The sequence below is a fragment of the Saccopteryx bilineata genome, chromosome 3 (assembly GCF_036850765.1).
Source record: "Saccopteryx bilineata isolate mSacBil1 chromosome 3, mSacBil1_pri_phased_curated, whole genome shotgun sequence".
Taxonomy (NCBI): domain Eukaryota; kingdom Metazoa; phylum Chordata; class Mammalia; order Chiroptera; family Emballonuridae; genus Saccopteryx; species Saccopteryx bilineata.
Genome location: NC_089492.1, coordinates 152940283 through 152959831, shown reverse-complemented (window position 1 = coordinate 152959831; position 19549 = coordinate 152940283). Strand labels below are relative to the sequence as shown.

The 19549-nt window shown below is 47.6% G+C and overlaps 1 protein-coding gene across 7 annotated transcripts in view; it reads right to left on the bottom strand.

The window, feature by feature from the left end:
- The window catches only part of CHST10 (carbohydrate sulfotransferase 10), a 32045-nt gene that overhangs the window by 2559 nt on the left and 9937 nt on the right, over positions 1–19549 (bottom strand). For 4 of the 7 annotated variants that reach the window (XM_066267832.1, XM_066267829.1, XM_066267828.1 and 1 more), the window contains exons 3-7: positions 16707–16799; positions 15668–15795; positions 8449–8540; positions 3040–3274; positions 681–786 (exon numbers count right to left, since the gene is read on the bottom strand). In XM_066267832.1, the coding sequence (XP_066123929.1) occupies positions 681–786; positions 3040–3274; positions 8449–8540; positions 15668–15795; positions 16707–16753 (608 nt within the window). In that variant the 5' untranslated portion in view covers positions 16754–16799. Of the gene's footprint in view, positions 1–680; positions 787–3039; positions 3275–8448; positions 8541–15667; positions 15800–16706; positions 16800–19549 lie in introns of all 7 variants that reach the window. The other 3 variants (XM_066267834.1, XM_066267827.1, XM_066267833.1) reach the window with 2 other exon arrangements.

Sequence of the window (19549 nt, the reverse complement as noted above, 5' to 3'; positions counted from 1 at the left end):
TCACATAAGCCCCAGGCTGCAGGTGCTCAGCAGGTACCAGGACAGCCCTACCTGATCTCAGTGCTGGGGGGCACAGCTGCATTCAGAAAGCTCTGACAGATTGAGAGAGCTGTGACCAGGGCTGGAGGCAATGAGAAGGTGTAGAAGTACCAGAGGGCAAAGGTCAGTGTGTTGCATAGGGCCATTTCATAGATAAATAGATAACAAAGAGAGCTTTTCAGTTCACTAGCTAAGTAATTTTGTAAACACTAGCGTCCATCCTTGCTATGATTGCTGAGATCTGTCTCCCACCGTCTGCGCGCGATCTAGTCCACACCACCACCCCTGGGGTGGTTACCAAGAAAGCAGGCACCCTGTAACTAAATCCCTTTCTTATGAAGTAATGGTCATATTCAGTAAGGAGTCCATAAAACTTGACACAACTAAAGCAAAACAAGGATGATCACTCGTTTCTATTAGAAAGACAACATCACCTTTATTTTAATGGATTGCATGAAGGCAAAGGTGGAGACTCGTTATGAAATTCTCATCAAGATTTCTGAATTTAACTACACTGAACATGGGGCATACACAAACCAACCTCCCCACGAGACTTTGGCGCAGTCTGGGACACAGGGCAAGTGCAGAACCAAGTGTGGGGTTTTACCACAATTCCCCTCCCCACAAGAAGCTGTTCCTACCGCTTCTGAATTTCTGCATCGCTGAAGGAGGAGAGACGTGGGAGGCCGTTCTTTTCATGGTCGTGAACCACATTCTCGGGGATCTCTTCAATGGTAGGAAAGGCTCCTGGGAAGTAAACAAGGGAGAAGCATTGGCCACCGCAGGGCTGCCTTAAAAGATCCCGTCTTGGCCTTGGCCAGTTGGCCCAGTGCTAGAGTGTTGGCCTGGAGTGTGGATGTCCTGGGTTCGATTGCTGGGTACACAGGGGAAGTGCCCATCTGCTTCTCCATCCTTCCTCCCTCTCGCTTCTCTCTCTTTTCTCCCCCTTCTGCAGCCATGGCTCTATTGGAGTGAGTTGGCCCCGGGCGCTGAGAATGGCTCCATGGTCTCCACCTCAGGTGCTATAAAATGGCTCCAGTTGCAACAGAGCAATGGCCCCAGATGGGCAGAGTGTCACCTCCTAGTGGACTTCCCAGGTGGATCCCAGTTGGGGCACATGCGGGAGTTTGTCTCTGCCTCCCCTCCTCTCACTAAATATAAATAAGTAAATAAATAAATAAGAAGATCCCATCTCTTAACTTGAATTCCAACTAAGATGAATTACACATGATAAGGTGAGAGTCAAGAAAAGCTTTTGGTAATCTATAAACCACCTAATGGAAACAGACAAACGGGAGGAGGAGGGCCACAGAGGGAACAAGGGTGGAGAGAAGAACAACACCTACTCCCGGCAATGCGTTGGACTTGGGTTCACTCTGCCATGACAAACAGATCACTGCACACAAACAGAGTGCCTACAGCCACCAGCACTTACTCTGCTATGAAACTGGGGGGGGGGGAGGCCGGCAGTGGGAACACACTGCTGGATACCCACAGGACTGCCACATGCCCATTCCTCCCAACAGGCGAGGTGCCCCCAGGACCACATTCCTGGTTCCTGGGTAACCTCACAGCATCCCAGAGGGGCAAGTGGCAGAAGTGTTTGGTGCTGGAACAATATGATATATTTGAAGCATGGGTTGAGGAGGACAAGGACTGACTCAGAAGAAAACAAGAGCATCAAGAGCCATAGTGCTTGGAGGCAGGCTGAGGAGTGCAGCATGTGGGGTGGGGGTACATCCTTGGGTTGGTGGGGTAAGCAAGTTCTTTATTCTTTTCTCAACTTACACAAATGGAAATAAAGTGTCATTATCTGAGCATTTAGACAAACGTTTGCAAACCTTCACATCCATTTTGGGGTTAATCCTGTTGTGTTAAACTTGGGGTCTGGCAGGGAAGAATCTGTTAGGCCACCTAAGCAGTGGCCACAGCCTTGTCTATTTCATTAATTCTTCCCCCAAATGTTGAAGCACCAGTCCTGAACGCTACACTAACTGCTGTGGAGGCTCCAAAATGAGGGAGACTAACATGAACCGACTCTGGATCTGCACATGGACCTGCTCAGGTGCCTGTCCCCCTGCAGGTGCATCTAGGGAGGTGTGGAAGGCGGTCAAGAGGACCGCCAATTTCCTATTACTGGGACACCCTATCTGGGGCCATGCTTGTAACCGAGCTATTTTTAGTACCTGAGGTAGAGGCTCCACAGAGCCATCCTCAATGCCTGGGGCCAATGCACTCAAACCAATCAAGCCATGGCTGCAGAAGAGGAAGAGAGAGAGAGAAGGGGGAGGGGGAAGGGTAGAGATAGTCTTTTCTCCTGTGTGCCCTGACCAGGAATAGGACCTGGGACAACCACACACTGGGTCAGAGCTCTACCACTGAACTGACAGGCCAGGGCTGAGGTTACTTTTTAATGACCTAATTTGTTTCCAAGAAAACATCAGATTTCCTGAAGCACATCAGTTAAATCCTCTGAATATAGACGCTTTGTGTAAAATGGGGACTGTTTCATTCCACCCAAGTGGCACAGAATACTTTGTCTGTGGATGAAGAGGCCCCAGGGCTACCTCCCAGGCATTAGGGTATGGGCCCTTCTCATTGCAGGAAGGACAACTGTTGGGGCAGCTTCCTGGTCCTGGTGGTGCAGCGAGCAGGGGCCTTAGCTCACGAGGACAGCACCAGTGACTGGTATGAGTCAGTGCTCTGAATCTGAAGAGAAAAGAACAGACCTCCTGGGTGGGTGGGCTGCCTGAGATGGGGACCCTGCTGTGGAAAGCCAAAAGATGGAGGCCTTTGAGGTGGCCCTTTGACAACAGCATCTAAATTAATCCCAACTTTCAAATTACAACACTGGTAGGAAAATGCAACAAAGAACTCTGACTGGTCAGCAGCCTCTCTTACTTAGCACATGCCCCTACCTGTGGCTCCTCTAAGCCCCTTCTCTGCCTACCAGGGCAAACCCCGAACCGCGCAGTGGGAAACACGCAGGCAGAGACGCACCATTCAGCACGATCAGCACTTTCTTCCACTGGGTGTTGCCCACTTTGGGAGTCTGGCAGAAAAGGATCTTGTGCTTGTCACAGACAAATATTCGGTCCAGGACGAACTTGGACACCACAGTGTGAGAGAGGTTCTTGAGGGCCTCATCCCTGCAGACGTTCCGGATGAGCTCCAGGCGCTCCAGATAGACCAGGGGCTGAACAAGCTGGCTGTCTGAAAGCACTCTCCCAGTTGGCTGTAAGTAATAGAGGGCTCCATTAGCAGGAGACAGGTGCTGTCAGGAGGCCCTATTCTGGGCCTCAGTCTCAGGCTGGGTGTACGCAGGCTCAAGCAGGGCTCAGCAGACACAATTCCCCTCAGGGGCCTGAATTCAGGCTCCACGTTCAATCAAAGAGACAGCAAACCCTCTTGTTCCTTCATTCTCAGTGTGGACAAACCAAGAAGCTGTCTGCAGCCACTTTGCTGATGGAATTATGACCCATCGTTTCCAGAAACTGCAGGATACTTTTGCTGAGGGTCCCAGTGAAGGTGTCTGCCCCTTTATTCTCCCTAACACTTCCCTCTGTGTGAGCCTGAGTGTGCACATGTGGGCCATACCTAAGAACCAGCTGTTTATGTACATGGTCACAGTTTTGAAGATGTGCTGGTGTTCGTCAGTGTATCTGGTTTATTAACTCTTTGAGTAGTGAGTTTTTCATGTTCACTGACCCCCTGTGAGTTTGTTTTCAAAAAATGAAATTAGTTACAGTTAGTTTTATTAACTTAAAATCATGTTTGTTTGATAACCAATTTATGGAAACAAGAAGAACATACACTTGCCTTTTTTTAATGTTGCCTTATAAATTTTTAAAATAAATCGACCGTACTCTGGATGGTCAGGAGGCACGAGGACATACATGAATGCTCTTACTACTCAAAGGGTTAATGTCAATCAGCACGTGTTGAAAATGCAGAGACTGGCCCATTTCCTCAGTGCAAGCACACAGGAAGCTTCTCTGCAATGCTGGCTGGGGAGGAGGCAGGGCTTGCTTGGCCATCCTTTCAGTCTCACAGAAGTTCAGCCACTGTGAGTAGATGCTGGAGCATGCCAGCGCTCCTTTGTTTTCTAGGGAATTATCACACCAGCTGACAAAGTCCATAGACTGAGGGGTGAGGGCTCTCGTGCCAGAAGCCCTGCCCCCCCAGGAACATAGCCCTAAAACCAAGCAGGGTGGGTGTGCTGGAAGACCCCATGGGCACATCCTCTGGCAGGGTGTCTGAGCTTGGAGTCCAAACTACACAGGGAGGGCTGCACTTCTTTTATTCTGTGATGCCACTGTTTTTAAGGTGTTGGTTTTGACCATCACCACGTTATCTGATGTAAGTCTTTGAATAGTTTTCCCCTCAAAAACACAGTGTACAGGAGGTGTAACTTGTAGCCCACGTGCAGCTAGGACAGGTCCCTTGTTGCCTTCACACAGAATAGTGTGAATGAATGTACCGTGAATGAATGTACTTGAGTCACAGCTCTCCCCACAAAATTCTTGAACTGTGGCTTTACTGTGCTCTGCATCAAATACAGCAGAGAAGTCTGCTCCCACTCCCAACTGTCCTGTTTTGTAGGCAACCCGTTTTTAATAGCCGGGTGGCTTGTAGCATTTTCCCCCTTATGATTCTAGCACTTCAACACTTTGCCAGGATATGTCAGTATGAGTCTCTTCACTGATTTTGCCTGGAATACAGTGAGCCCTTTCTGACTATCTCCTTGGCTCAGGAAATGTCCCTTCCTGAGGACATCTGGGCGGGACTTATTTGAGACAGGGGGAAAAGGCCACGCTAAATGAGGAAGAGCTCCAGCATTTGCCCCCAGGGGCTGAGTGCTGGTGCACTGTGGCCGCCAAGCACAAGCCTGTCCTTCTCCTGGACCTGCATTCCAGAGGGACATCACTGTGCTTATCTAGGGAAAGTGGAATCACAGACTGTATGTATGTATATATACACCTAAATAAATGGTCTTTAAAAAGGAAATACACAAAAGCTGAAGTTCTGCCTTTCAATTTTGGGTATGTCTTTAAAATACACATGTATGTATTACTTTTTAATAAAAAACCTGATTTTAAAATATTGGCTAGGGAGTGTGAGCACCTATAAAGATTTCTGGGAAGGTCAGGAAAACTCTTCAAAGTCCTCTGTAGATTAATTCTACCACATTTGGGTCTTTTCTGCATCCAAAGGAGGCTCTGCAAAGACAGGGAAGCATTTTCCTCTTCAGCTCGACCTTCCACCACTCTCTACCTGGGCCCTCTCTGGACCACGCTGCAGGCTGGGCCTGTCCCTTTCTCACCACCCACAGGCCCTTCCCTTCTTCCCTCCCTCCCTTCTCTACAGAGTGACAAGCACTCTTCCCAGCCCCTTCCTGAGGCCATCCCTAGAGCCTTCCCACTGCCCAGTACATCACGGAGATGAATCATATAGTTGGCAAGGAGAATGCACACGAGATGGGCTTATCTAATTTTCCTTCTCAAAGGAAGGCTGACTTTAAAAGGCCAAAACAGGTAAAAAAAAAAAATAAAGAAAGAAAGAAAAGTTCAAGTTCCACAGTGTGGCACATACCCCTTGGCACTGCTTTAGACTCAGACTCTGTAACACAAAGGCCTTTCGTTAATGCTCAATTCAAAATTCTACTGTTAGGCAACAGAACCATCTGTTTGACAAATATTTACTCTTTGCTCTGTGCTGGGATAGGTCGCAGTGTTCTGTGGAGATACCGGAAGCCTCAGTGGAGTAAGACCACATGTGGCACAGCATGTGTGTGTGCACACACATGTTGAGGGCAGAAGGTGAGGGACAGGCAATGTGAGTAGGTCGGCAGTTTCTCCAATCTCACGCCTTTGGCCACTTCTAGTTATGGCCCAGTTTCTCAGCTTTCTCAGCATTTTGAAATGTTTTTGCTGCAACATCTAATCATTCACTTGAAGTTACAAAGAACTTCTCCCCAAGATTTCAAAGCATATGGTCCCGCTAAATTAACTATTAAATGGGCCAAATGCCCTTGTTGTATCTGTTAAAATGTTGACATGCCAGGCAATCCATTTACAGGGCAGCTGTAACAACCTGTCCTCCCCCAAGGAACTGGGTCAATTACAGATTGGGAGGACATCAGCCTTCAAGAACAAGGCCTGACCTGTGGTGGCGCAGTGGGATAAAGCGTCGACCTGGAAGTGCTGAGGTCGCAGGTTCAAAGCCCTGGGCTTGCCTGGTCAAGGCACATATGGGAGTTGATGCTTCCAGCTCCTCCCCCCTGTCTCTCTCTCTCTCTCTCTTTCTCTCTCTGTCTCTCCCCTCCTCTCTAAAATGAATAAATAAATTAAAAAGAATTTGGAAAAAAAAAAAAGAACAAGGACACTGGAAATTTTGGGACAATACAAGTTCCACCCCACCTGGCTCCCTACTCTTCCTTCAGGATCTACACAATCAAAGTCCCTAACACACATAACCTTTTCCAGGACACTCCTCTCTCCTGTGTCTGACCAAACTTCCTGGTTTCCCTGGTGGGGGAAAGGGCTTGCGGATCCCTAATGGCTACTGCTTGAGGTGAGGACACTGTGGGAATGAGAGAGCTCCTGTAGACCTCCCCCACCCTCCTGCTCCCAAGGAGCACAGCCCGCTGCCCTGGCCTCGCACAGCTGCAGGGACCAGCACCAGGCACCTGCCTCCTTGTTCTGTCCCTCACTGATTCCCACTTGGGCTCACCTGTCCATAGAGTCTCTCTCTTCTCAGACTGTTCCAATTTTTTTAAACCTCAGCTCTATCACTGATCACAGATGACACTAAAGAGCTATGCGCCACAGGGTAGCAGCTCCAAACAAGTTCTACTGAGAAACTTTAGAAAAATCGTCACTTCTGAACAGATTTGGTTTTTTTCAAGCGTAAACAATTATATATAAAGGAAAAAAAAACCATTCTCATTCAGTTGTGTTTACTGACTGATATCACCTTGTTTTTTCCCTTGCGATTATACGAAACCAATTTTAATGTCTGATGTTATTTTTTACTATTTTCCATTCACACATCACACTACATTCTACACAAAATAACTTTGAAAGGCAATCTATGCAACCTGATCGCCTACATAAATCACCTTTCTCTGAGAAAAACACGCTGAGCTTCACATCATCTGACAATTCTTGGTCTCAGAGAACGACGTCTGACCACTGTTTCCGTCTTCCTTCTCCTCTCATCTGACGTTTATGAGAATCAATGGCATGGGGTAGGAGAGAGAAGGGCACAGAGAACACAGAGTTGAAAGTCCAGGCCCTCTACTTGCTGTCCATGGCATACTCAAGCCCAGTAACCTGTAAGGAATGACTAGATGCAGTCTATTCAACCACAGTGACTCCTGCAGGCCAGCAGTCTGTACAGGGAGAGGGTTCCTCCATCCCGAGTGACCGCCAGGAAGACGTTTTCTTGTGTTATATCTTGTGAAGAGCTGATTTGTGTTATATCAGTGTACTGTGAAAAGGTAACTCCAACAGCTCATGACTCTGACCAGGTGCATGCTTTCTAGACTTTGTGACTTCCTATTTGTTGTCCTTACACTGTAAGTCATGGACAGGAACTGTCCCTTCTATATGGTTTAATTCTGGGCTGATACACATCTTTAGAGCTTGCTCTACCCATTTCATTCTTCCTAGCATAACTGCAGCCTAACCCTTCCAGACCCAGAATCGGGGTCAGCAAGTGAGAGGGGATCTCAAAAGGGCACCCCTCACTGCGTCTAAGCCATAGCCAGGAATTTATGTGTAAAGACACCCTAGGAGAAAGCCTTGGATCAGTGTCAGGAAGGTGAGTGCCAGGAATCAGTCAGTAACCTTGGGCTCTGCTGCCAACTCCCACTGGATTCTGGGTGATCAGCCTTTTTCCTAAACTTGGCTCTCTCATCCACCACATCCAGGTTAGATTACCCACTCTCCTGTCCAGGACTCCTTCTAACTCTTAAGTTCCATGATTCCAGGTAAGAGACCTTTCTCCACACCCCGGTTTTCTCCCAACCTTGCCCAACATCCTCCACTGCCCCAGCAGGGCTCACAGTCAGCTGGTCAGGAGTTTGGCACCACTGACACTCAGAGCACCCATGATGGAACTAGGAGGAACACAACAGATGTCACCGTGCCTCCCCCAGAGAGAAGCTAAAAGGAAGAGCAGAAGCGTACAGAAGTGACAAAAGCAGTGAGGACAGAGCTGACGAGACAGGAAGCAGAAACAGGTGATGAGCCGGGGAGAAGGGGGCCAGTGCCCCCACAATGGCAGGGGGCCTCCTGGCCCTGGAGGGGGGCAGTGAGAGGGAGACACCATGGCAGGACGGGAGGGGCAGCTTGCTCCTCTGCTGACCAGGCCAGAGGATGGGGTCCTGCACCCTGCTATGCCCACCTTCAGCTCCTCAAGAAACGGCTTCTCTCCTCGCAGCCTCCCTGTGTCCGGCATGGCTGTCAGGAACAGGACCTCTTCCTTGGTGCTGTAGGCTAGGAGACAGAGAGGTTCAAATGCCTTCTCATGGAGAAGCAGACACATGGGCCAGTGTGACAGAAAAAGGCCCCCAGAGCAGACCTACACAAACATGCCCAATTAGTATCTGGCAGGTGCAAAGCAAGTTGGAGGAGGAAAGTCTTTTCGACAAGTGTTACTCAAGCAACTGACCATCCATGGACACGTAAAACTGTAAAACTTTTAAAAAATATATAGGAGAAAATCTTTGGAAAAATTAATAAAATAAACCTCCTCAAAATAAAAACTTTTGCTCTGCACAGATCATGGAAAGGCAAGTTACACCCCAGGGGAGAGCCTCTGCAAACCACATATTTGACAAAGCAGTAGTACCCAGACTACAGAAAGAATTCTCAAAACCAGCAGGAAAAGAAAAGCATCCAATCATAAAGTGGGTAAGAAGTGGCCAGACGTTTCCCCAAAGAGGATATTCAAGTGGAAACAGACACATGAAAGGATGTTCAACGTCATGAGCAAATGCAAATTAAAACCAGTGTCTTGGTTCAGGGTCAGGCAAAAGGAGGTTGACAGTTGTTCATATAGAAAATAATACAATAACTAATAATAATGCACTAATAAACTGTGTTTCATGCACTCACAACTGTAAACCTACTTTTGCCCCACCCTGAAGTTACAGAATAGTCACAAGGCTGTCAAGTACAGCCCAGGGAATATAGTCACTAATATTGTAGTAACTCTGTATGGTGTCAGAGGGGTACTAGATTTATTGGGGCAATCACTTCTTTGGTCATATAAATGTCCGATCATGTGGTTGTACATCTGAAACTAATATATTATTAATATTGTATGTCAACTATAACTTGAATAGAAAAAACAATTTTAAACCTTTAAAAAAAACCCACAGTGAGAGAGTACTACACATCTATCAAAATGGCTAAAGTACTAAATAGTGGATAGACAGAATGCTAGTGAGGCTGCAGAGCAACTGAATCTCTCACATGCTGCTGGTGGGGATGGCAAATGGTGTAAGAACTCTAGAAAACAGTTCGGTCATTCCTTAAAAATTAAGCACACAACTACTATATGACCCAGAAACTGCACTCCAGGCACTTATCCCAGAGAACGAGAATTTATGATCATGCAAAACCCCGCACAAAGGTCCGGAGCAACTTCAATTGTAAGAGCCCCAAACTGGGACCATCCAGCCGTCGTTCGACAGGTGACTGGTTAAACACACAGTGCACCCACCTTAGAATACAAATAGGAACACAGCAACAAAAAGCAACAAGCCACTGATACACATAGCTGGGTGACTCCCCAGGGTTGCTTTTTATGCTGAGTAATGAAAGGCAATCCCAAAAGGTCACAGGTTAGATAAAACTTTTTTTCTCATTTTATTTTTAAAAATGTTGTTCAATTACAGCTGACATTCAACATTATATTAGCTTCAGGTGTGCAGCATAGTGTTTAGACATTTATATAACTCATGAAGTGATTCCCTCTGATAAGTCTAGTACCCATCTGGCACCATAATAGTAATTAGAGTATTATTTACATGCTTGTGACAACTTTATAACTGCCAATTTGTACTTCTTAATCCCTTCACCTGGCCCCTATATCCCGTCCTATTGTAATAATACTCTTGAAACGACAAAATGATGATAAGGAGAGATTAGTGGTTACTGGAGTGGGGGGAGATAGGGTGGGGCAGGGGCCTGTGGCTATAAAGGGCACCAGGAGGAATCCTGCAATGAGGAAGGAGTTCCGTGTCTTGACCCTATTAACACCAAAATCCCGCTCAGGATTCTGCAGCATGGTTTTGCAACATGTCGCCACTGGGGGAAACTGAGTCAAGGAACACAAAACTCACTCTGTTATTTGTTACAACTGCATGTGACTCTATCATGATCCCCAAATAAAAAGTTTAATTTTAAAAAAGCCAAGTTAGCCTGACCAGGCAGTGGCACAGTGGATAGCGTCGGACTGGGATGCAAAGGACCCAGGTTCCAAACGCTGAGAACACCAGCTTGGGCATGGGCTCATCTGGCTTGAGCAAGGGCTTACCAGCTTGAGCATGGGGTTGCTGGCTTGAGCATGAGGTCATAGACATGACCCCATGGTCACTGGCTTGAGCCCAAAGGTCGCTGGCTTTAGACCAAGGTCGCTGGCTTGAGCCTAAGGTCGCTAGCTTGAACCCAAGGTTGCTGGCTTGAGCAAGGGGTTACTTGCTCTGCTGTAGCCCCCGGTCAAGGCACATAAGAGAAGCAGTCAATGAACAACTAAAATGCAGCATTGGAGAACTGATGCTTCTCATCTCTTTCTCTATCGGTCCCTGTGTGTCCCTCTCTTTGTCTCTCTCTCTCTCTGTCACAAATAAAATAAAATAAAATAATAAAATAAAATAAAAGCCAAGTTAGGCCTTGGCCGTTTGGCTCAGCGGTAGAGCATCAGCCTGGCATGTGGAAATCCTGGGTTTGATTCCTGGCCATGGCACACAGGATTAGCGCCCATCTGCTTCTCTACCCTTCCCCTTCTCTTTTCTATTTTCTCTCCCCCTCCCACAGCCAAGGCTCGATGGGAGCAGAGTTGGCCTGGGCACTGAGGATGGCTCCATGGCCACCACCTCAGGCACTAGAATGGCTCTGGCTGCAGCCAAGCAACACCCCAGATGGGCAGAGCATCACCCCCTGGTGGGCATGCCGGGCGGATCCTGGTCGGGTGCATGTGGGAGTCTGTCTGCCTCCCCCCCTGCTTTTCACTTTGGAAAAATACAAAAAAAAAAAAAAAGCCAAGTTAGCACTGACATGTTAATTTAAAAATTCATGGGAACTATGATAAGACTGGATAAACCTTATAAAATGCTAGTCCAGAATAATAATTTATAGCAAACTGATTTCTGGGGAAAATTTGAGGTAAAATTTGAAGATAATTTTCAGATCTCTACAATCAAATATTTACTTTCAAAACTTTGCAAAGACTAATACGTAACTAGGAAAAAGTAGAAAGCAAATAAAAGCATAAAAATCAGCATAACAGCATGAACAAAGGCATGCTTTTGTTCAGGTTTGCTTTTTCAGAAGCAATCAAACCTACTCTCCTCTGGTCACTGATGTCAACATGCACTCTACTGCACTACCACCTGCCCCAGGTACTGTGAGGCACCCCCCTCCTCCCGGCCCACCCCCAGCCAGCACTGCCCAGAGGCAGTACCTGCAGCCTGGCATCTCTGCACAGGATGATACCTCGCCACCGCCCTCCATCCCCACAGCTTCAAGTTCTGTGACTGACCAAACTCTCTCTGCCACACACGTTTATGAAACCCACTAAAATCTTTTTTCTATTTTCTAAGTCTAGGTTAAAATGCAACCCAACTGAAGCTGTGCACAGGAGCAGTGCTGGGCATGCAGTGAGGACAAGGAGTGTTCTATCTGTGGTGCAACAACCAGACAAAAGCATCAGTGTCATCGGCCCAAAGCTGCTGAACGCACTTGAAGGGTTCTGAGACCAACGTCTGTCCATTCTCCACCCACGCAATCTTGTCATCTTTGAGCACCAACAAAAAAAAGTCGCACTCTGCTTCTGTCTGGTCACTGCCTGTTCCCATAATGTCTTCTACTACTAGCATTGCAATGCTTAGCTAGTTCAACACTTAGTGCAACAGGTTTCACAGAAACCTAAGCTTCCCTAATAACATTTTAAATAGGACAATGTATCCTGAATTCTAAACTATTGACTTAATGAATTTTTGAAAAGTAACCTATTTCATCCACTCAGAACATACAGAATAGGTGCTCAATCCCCCATACTGGTAAGACCCCTGCATGCAAGCTCACTGCGTCCATTCAGAATTCAGCCAACAGACATCCACCTTTGTGAGTCTAGCCAGGTACTTAGAGGCAATCAGAAGATTCTCCAATGGTCAGGAGGGCTGTGCTGTGTTGTGGGACCAACAACAAATGGTTCTCACTCTGAGTTCCGTGCACACTGTGGGGCGGACACCACTCTCACCAGGGGCCCTCTCCATGATCCCTGAGTGGGAAAGGAGGTATGGGGCCACATGTATGCTGGCTCTAAAGTTCCCACCTGGAGTGGGCCAGCAGGCCTTTGGGCTCCCATCCACTGACCACAGCAATCACACAGCCATACAGAATATCAAAGGGCATGAGGAATTACCACTCACTTAAAGGGCGAGAGACACCTGGTGAGCAGCACTGAAGACTACCACAAATCTTTTCTCAGGTCTCAAATCCCAAAGCATCAGTGGTGGGATTCAGCCGGTTCATACCAGTTGGGCAGAACCAATACCTAAATTGTTGAGTTCAGTGAACTGGTTGTTAAAATGGCATTTGTAATCAGGGTTCTCTGTAAGGTGGGCGCCTGGGCAGCCACCCAATGTGGAAATCACAAATTTACATTCCTTACTCTTTTTTAATGTTCATCTGTGCAACAGTGGATTCTAAGCACCAGTAGTAATGTTCATTCTGTCCATAGGTGAAAAAAATGACAAGGACGCCAAGCAAGAAGCAACATGGAAATATCTTAAATAACAGCTTTATTTTATTTTGTCAGGTATTATTTAATATTCTTTCATTAATATTTTAAAACTCATAATCTAGTTTTGAGTACCTCTTTTATTGTTTTTATTTAAATATTAAATGCATGAAATAAACTATCTTTTGGCATATCGTTTTTTAACACTTAAAACAGTCATTAGGGGAGAGAACCGGTTGTTAAATTATTTGAATCCCACCACTGCAAGGCATCCAATAAATTCAATAAAAATTTAAAAATAAAATGGAATCCCAAAGCTTTTCCTCCTTCTCTGTAGGTTTTCCCTTTTCTCTCCAACTTTTTGCTCCCCTTTACTAAACTCTCTAAGCTTCTATACTTTTCTGAAAAGATTCAGCATAAAACTCGCCACATCAAAGCAGAATGACACCTCATTTTTGAGTTACGACTGAGGATCCAAAGGATGTAACTCAAAACACACATAAACCTTAATTATTTTTGGTGGAAGTCTCCTACTTTTTCAAACAAAATAAACCATAAATAACTTAAGCTCGTGACCTGCACTTTAAGTGGCTTCCTTGCCAGGAGGTGACAGTGAAAAGAATCGCAAGTAAAATGTGCGGACTCTCCATGACACAGATTTTACATTCTCAGCAGCTCTGACCCCTTCAGCTTCCCAGCTGTGTCCTACGCGTGGGGCTCTCCATGGGCCCCACTCCCAGATTCAGATTCACTTGGTCTCTGGTTGGCCCCAAGCAGCAAAGGTTTCCAAAGCCCCAGTGATTCTGAAGTGCCAGGGGAGGAGAACCACCACTCTCACTCTTAAGGGGTCTCCGTTCTTGGTAACACGGAGCCATGCTGGAGCAGTGGGAGCCACGTTCAAACCATCAGGCTCACTCATGATCTCAAATCCCAACAAGGCTCTGAGACTGAGCCGCTGATGTTCAAACAGAGGCCCCAGTCCCTGGGTGAACCACGATTATCTGTGATGCTCCTGGTCACGCCACCCCGGATACCTGCAGGTGTGACACTACCTTTCCAAGGCTGTGAAATCCTCAGGTTCTCATGAGGGCCCCTGGAAGATGAGGGGTGACTTGTGATGTCAGCCTGTTACAAGTGGAGAAGCTGAGAAACTGTCCCTTGGGGCTGATTTCAGGGTCACCCTATTCTGCCTGCAGATCTGCCTTCCAACCTTGCTGTTCCTAGAGACACAGAGACTGCAAGCAGGAGCTGTGGGGTAGCAGGCAGCCCTCAGCACTGCAGGGACACACCTAGGCAGTGCAGGGCCTGCAGAAGAGAATGGGGACACTGCTGGTGTGGATACTTTTTTGTCTCCTAGGAGCTACAATCTGCAGGAGGACATGCAGTGTCATGCAGAGTGAGAATGCTAAGCACACCCATAGTCACAAACATCTTTCCTGGTAGGCAGACCTTACCAGACCAATCTAAACTGCTCCTAAGCCCCTAACACCTCCCCTGGGCCTCACCTCACTCTGCCTCTGAAAGGAGTCACTTTGGGGTTCCAGATGACCATCACTGCACCTCCTTGCATGTACCCAGCACTTCACCGATCACTTGGAGAGCCTCGTCGTGCTCAAGTCAGTCTTAGAGGCTGTCAGAGCAGGTAGCATGTCAGTTTGGTAGAAAGAAACACTAAGGCCTAGGTAAGCAAAGGACAAGAGCGTGACCTAGGAGCAGCTCTGCTGAGGCTGGGCTGGCTGTTTATGTGTCCCCGTCTGACTGCCTGCATCAAGTTACAGGGGGTTACAAATCCTCAGACAACCCAACATGCACATTTAAATCACCTTCTTTCTTTCTTTCTTTCTTTTTTTTTATTTTTATTTTTTACTTCTGAAGCTGGAAACGGGGAGAGACAGTCAGACAGACTCCCACATGTGCCCGACCGGGATCCACCCGGCACGCCCACCATGGGCGATGCTCTGCCCACCAGGGGGCGATGCTCTGCCCCTCCAGGGCGTCGCTCTGCTGCGACCAGAGCCACTCTAGTGCCTGGGGCAGAGGCCAAGGAGCCATCCCCAGCGCCCAGGCCATCCCTGCTCCAATGGAGCCTCGGCTGCGGGAGGGGAAGAGAGAGACGGAGAGGAAGGAGGGGGGGGGGGTGGAGAAGCAAATGGGCGCCTCTCCTATGTGCCCCGGCCGGGAATCAAACCCGGGTCCCCCGCACGCCAGGCCGACGCTCCACCGCTGAGCCAACCGGCCAGGGCCTAAATCACCTTCTTTCTGATGCACTGAACGTGACCTTCACACACGTGGCCACCTGTGTGAGGCACTCAGGCATGCTGATCAATCACAGTGGCATCTCATGGTGACACCAAGCAGAACACATTCTCAGATCCTGAGCCTGCAGATGCCATGGAAGAGGCGCCGAAGAATCCGCAAAAAAAGCATGTTCTGCCTGCCCCCAAGGGCGATGCTAGGGCCAACCATCCCTTCCCTTTCCACCTCCCCCTTGCACATCTGAAACATGATGTATTCGGATGCCAAGACCTCCGTGGTCTCCTCTGGAATAAAAATCCTTGGATTCTGTGACAGAGGCCATCCATGCATATACCCAGGAACAATCACAGCAAGGTCTGGATTAGTCAAAATTAATTCCACAAGGTAGCATACCTACCATCCGGGTCTTTAAAGGTCAATGTGATGAATTTGCTGGCCACCATGAACATGAAAATCACCCAAAAGCATGCAGCCAACAGAAGCCACTGGTGGTGCATGTTGTCAAATGTCAGCCATTCAGTGATTCTTCCTGGAAGACACAAGCAAAATGCTTCTGCTGCTCACAAGTATATCAACTAACAAAAAATAATAAAAAGAACAGGTGATATCAGTTAATAACATCAATATAAATACTTCAAAAAAATTTTTATCGCCCTGGCAGGTTGGCTTAGTGGTAGAGCATTGAACCGGAGAATGGATGTCCTGGGTTCAATTCCCAGTCAGGGCACACAGGAGAAGCGACCATCTGCTTCTCTACCCTTCCCCTCCCCCTCCTCTCTCTCTCTCTTTCTCTCTCTCTCTTCTCCTCCCACAGCCATGGCTGGGGTGGAGCAAGTTGGCCCTGGATGCTGGAGATGGCTCCAAGGCCTCCGCTTCAAGCACTAAAATAACTCAGTTGCTGAGCAACAGAGCAATGGGCCTGGATGGACAGAGCATCGCCCTATAGGGGGCTTGCCAGATGGATCCCAGTTGGGGCGTGTGAAGGAGTCTGTCTTTCTCTCTCCCCGCTTCTCACTGAAGGAAAAAAATTTTATCTATGCAATGGGTATTTTGACTTGGTATTTAACTTAAGATTTTACTTTTAATTAATAATTACTCAATTTGATAATTGATTCCAAATTAACACACCTGAATGGAAAGGAGCCATTTCTATCTGTTTTGGAATGTGTGATAAAATTGTACTTCTGCAGATTTACCTCTTGACTGCTTTCTGGATCAGGCTAACATCAAAATGTACTCCTCTTACCTAGTGCACACAGGGCCTGGAAGAAGGTGGGCAAGAGGAGTCCTGCCAAGGCCTCGACCTTCACAGAGGGCAGAAGCATACTGAGCAATTACCAACAGGCTGTTTAGAATCCTGACTCACTGAGGAAATGTAGCCATAGAGAATCTGTACACAGGAGAAATGAGCATGAGACTTCTCCATCTCTACTCACTTGCCTGCAAGAGCCTGTGCAGGACCTGCTGGGTGGGTGCTTTTCATGCTGTCACCGCCCAGGAGAGATGTGGGTCACATAAGTCACACTCTGCTGCAAGAGACACACAAAGAACCAGGAAGTCATAGTTAGTTCTCAGAAAGAGAGACAAAAATGTGTTTCATTTCACCTTTAACACAGTGAGTGATGCTTCAGGTCAAACAAAATCACTTAAAGAGACCATGCTGGCTAGGCTGGATTCTACCAGATGGCTGAGGCCACTCATCATTCCTGGGCGTGCTGACGGCAAATGACTTCAGAGTTTCTGAGTGCTAGGTGGAACAGAGTTAGCAAGGATCAAGGTGATCAACTCTCTTCCTTGTCTCAAAAATGTTTCTTTCCTAGGCTCTCACTGGAGCCAGGCATCTAAAACCCAAATGCCCTCCACCAACGGGTTACCCAGCCTACACCTGATTATACCCAGCAGCGGGGAGCTCACCATCTCATGCAGCTGTGCCTTCCTACGGTTGGTTGTGTTACCTTTTGTCATCCTAAACCACCCACATATTAGAGCCCAGTGTGCTTCCTGGGGTCCCCGAGTAGGGCACCCGACTAAATAGATTAAACAAAAACACAGGACACTCAGTAAATGTTAATTTCAGAGGAACAACAAATAACATTTTTAGTATAATCATGTCCCAAATATTGCATGGGACGTATCTATACTAAAAAAGCTACTTGCTGTCTCTTTGAATTTTTATTTATTTATTTATTTAATTTTAGTGAGAGGAGGGGAGGCAAAGACAGACTCCCACGTGTGCCCCAACCAGGATCCACCCAGCAAGCCCACTAGGGGGCAATGCTATGCCCATCTAGGTAATGCTCCTTTGCAACTGGAGCCGTTTTTCTGTGCCTGAGGCGAGGTCATGGAGCCATCCTCAGCACCCAGGGCCAATTCACTCGAGCCAAATAGCTGCAGGAGAAGAAGGAAGAGAGAAAGAGAGAGAGAGAGAAAGAGAGAGAGAGAGAGAGAGAGAGAGAGAGAGAAGGGGGAAGGGTGGAGAAGCAGATGGTCGCTTCTGTGTGCCCTGACTGGGAATCAAACCTGGGAAATCCACATACTGGGCCAACGCTCCAACACTGAGCCAACCAGCCAGGGCCAACCTGCTCTGAATTTCAAATTTAACTGTGTGCCCTGCATTTTATCTGGCAACACTATCCATGAAGGGGAATGTCAGCCCTCTCTACCTGCCTGAAGCCAGCAGGGGTTCCAACCAAGTTTCCCTTTCTCCTCTGTCACCATCCTTTGAGGCAGCACTACTTAAGGCAGAGGGACCTGGATGGTTCTACCACTCGCTGGCTCTGTGACTTAGCAAGTGACTAAGACTCTCTGAGCCTTGGTTTCCCATCTTTGAGACCAGACCTTCCTTCCAAGGTGGTCATGGGGATTAAATGAGAAAATGTACATGAAGAACCAGAACCCACCAGGCCTGAAGCAGACTTTCTACGAACATGGCCAACAACTAAGCACCCTGTTACTTTCTAATTTAACCTGCACATACCCTTCTAAGTGTAGTAGTCAAAATTAATGTGACAGTGTGGTCTGCCCCAGGAAGAAAGGAATAGAAAGGCCAGACTCATCCCAGACAACTCATCCCTATCAACCCTTCCCTTCTAAAGACAGGTGAGGCATACACTATGCTTAGAGGTGCAGGGTACCACAGTCCTGAGTCCACTGAATGTATCCCACCAGGACGGTGAGAGTGAAGTCCATTCCCATCGGTCACAGTGGAAATGCCCTACTGAGAAATCCCACCTGTAAGCCATTTATAGCAGAGGCAGAGGGGCCAATATGGTATGGGCAGTGAGCACGAAGGAAGAAGACAGGCATTCAGCAGGTGGTTCTCAGGAAGATTTAGAGGTGGAGGAAGAGGGCCTGGTGCTGAGTGGCCTGAAGCTTGCAATCCACACTTTGCTAAGTACTGTGGTCAGTGAACACAGACAAGGGGACTCCCTCACACAGGTAAACACACTTCCACTGCAGAGCAGGGAGCAGAACCCTCACTGCCCACGCTCAGCTTCCAGTTCTGCTCATACCTGCGTACCTCCTGGGTTTCAGGCCCTGAGCACTGCCCCTGGCATTAGGCCCACCCTCAGGAGGTTTTTAAGGTTTAATTTTCCAATGGGAACTAGTATTTTGAAGGGATCTAATTTGAGCCCACCCACAGAGCTCACTTCTAGATAAAAGTAGGCAGATATGGATAAATAATGTTACATGAAAGTGAAGACCCCAGCATCTGCTCTCCAGGAAGCCAAGAGGCTTAGGGGTAATAATTTCTACCTCTGGGCTTGTTGAAAAGTAAGACTTGCACTATCCTGAAGCCATGCCCGCCTTCCCAAGTCTTGGATTTATTTTAAATTGGATTTTCATTTAAAGTCAGAGGCACCTGGCTTCTTTCACCCAGATTTGGGAGCTGGAGCAGGGGCAGGATTGGGTCTGCTTGATTCCTCCCCAAGCTGGGTAGCTAGGGGTTAGTCAATGAATAGCTCTGGGCCCCAATTTTCCTTTTCTATAAAAAAAAAAGTAAATAAACAGCTACCTATATACCTACCAATGTGCTGAGTCCCCTATGAGACAGTCTGCCCAAGTGCCTCCTCTACAAGTGATATCATCCAATGTCTTCTTTCAGATAAATTTAGAAGTTCAACTTCTAAAGTGCCTTCTGTTAAGATACTAGAGCACCATGTCCCCTTCCAAGCCCAGCCATGGCATCAGGTCGGGAGGAAGAGGCAGCAAGGCCCCCACCTTCCTCTCATCCCCTCATGCCCCCCCAGCGGGAAGGGAGGGTGCCCAGGGTCTGTGG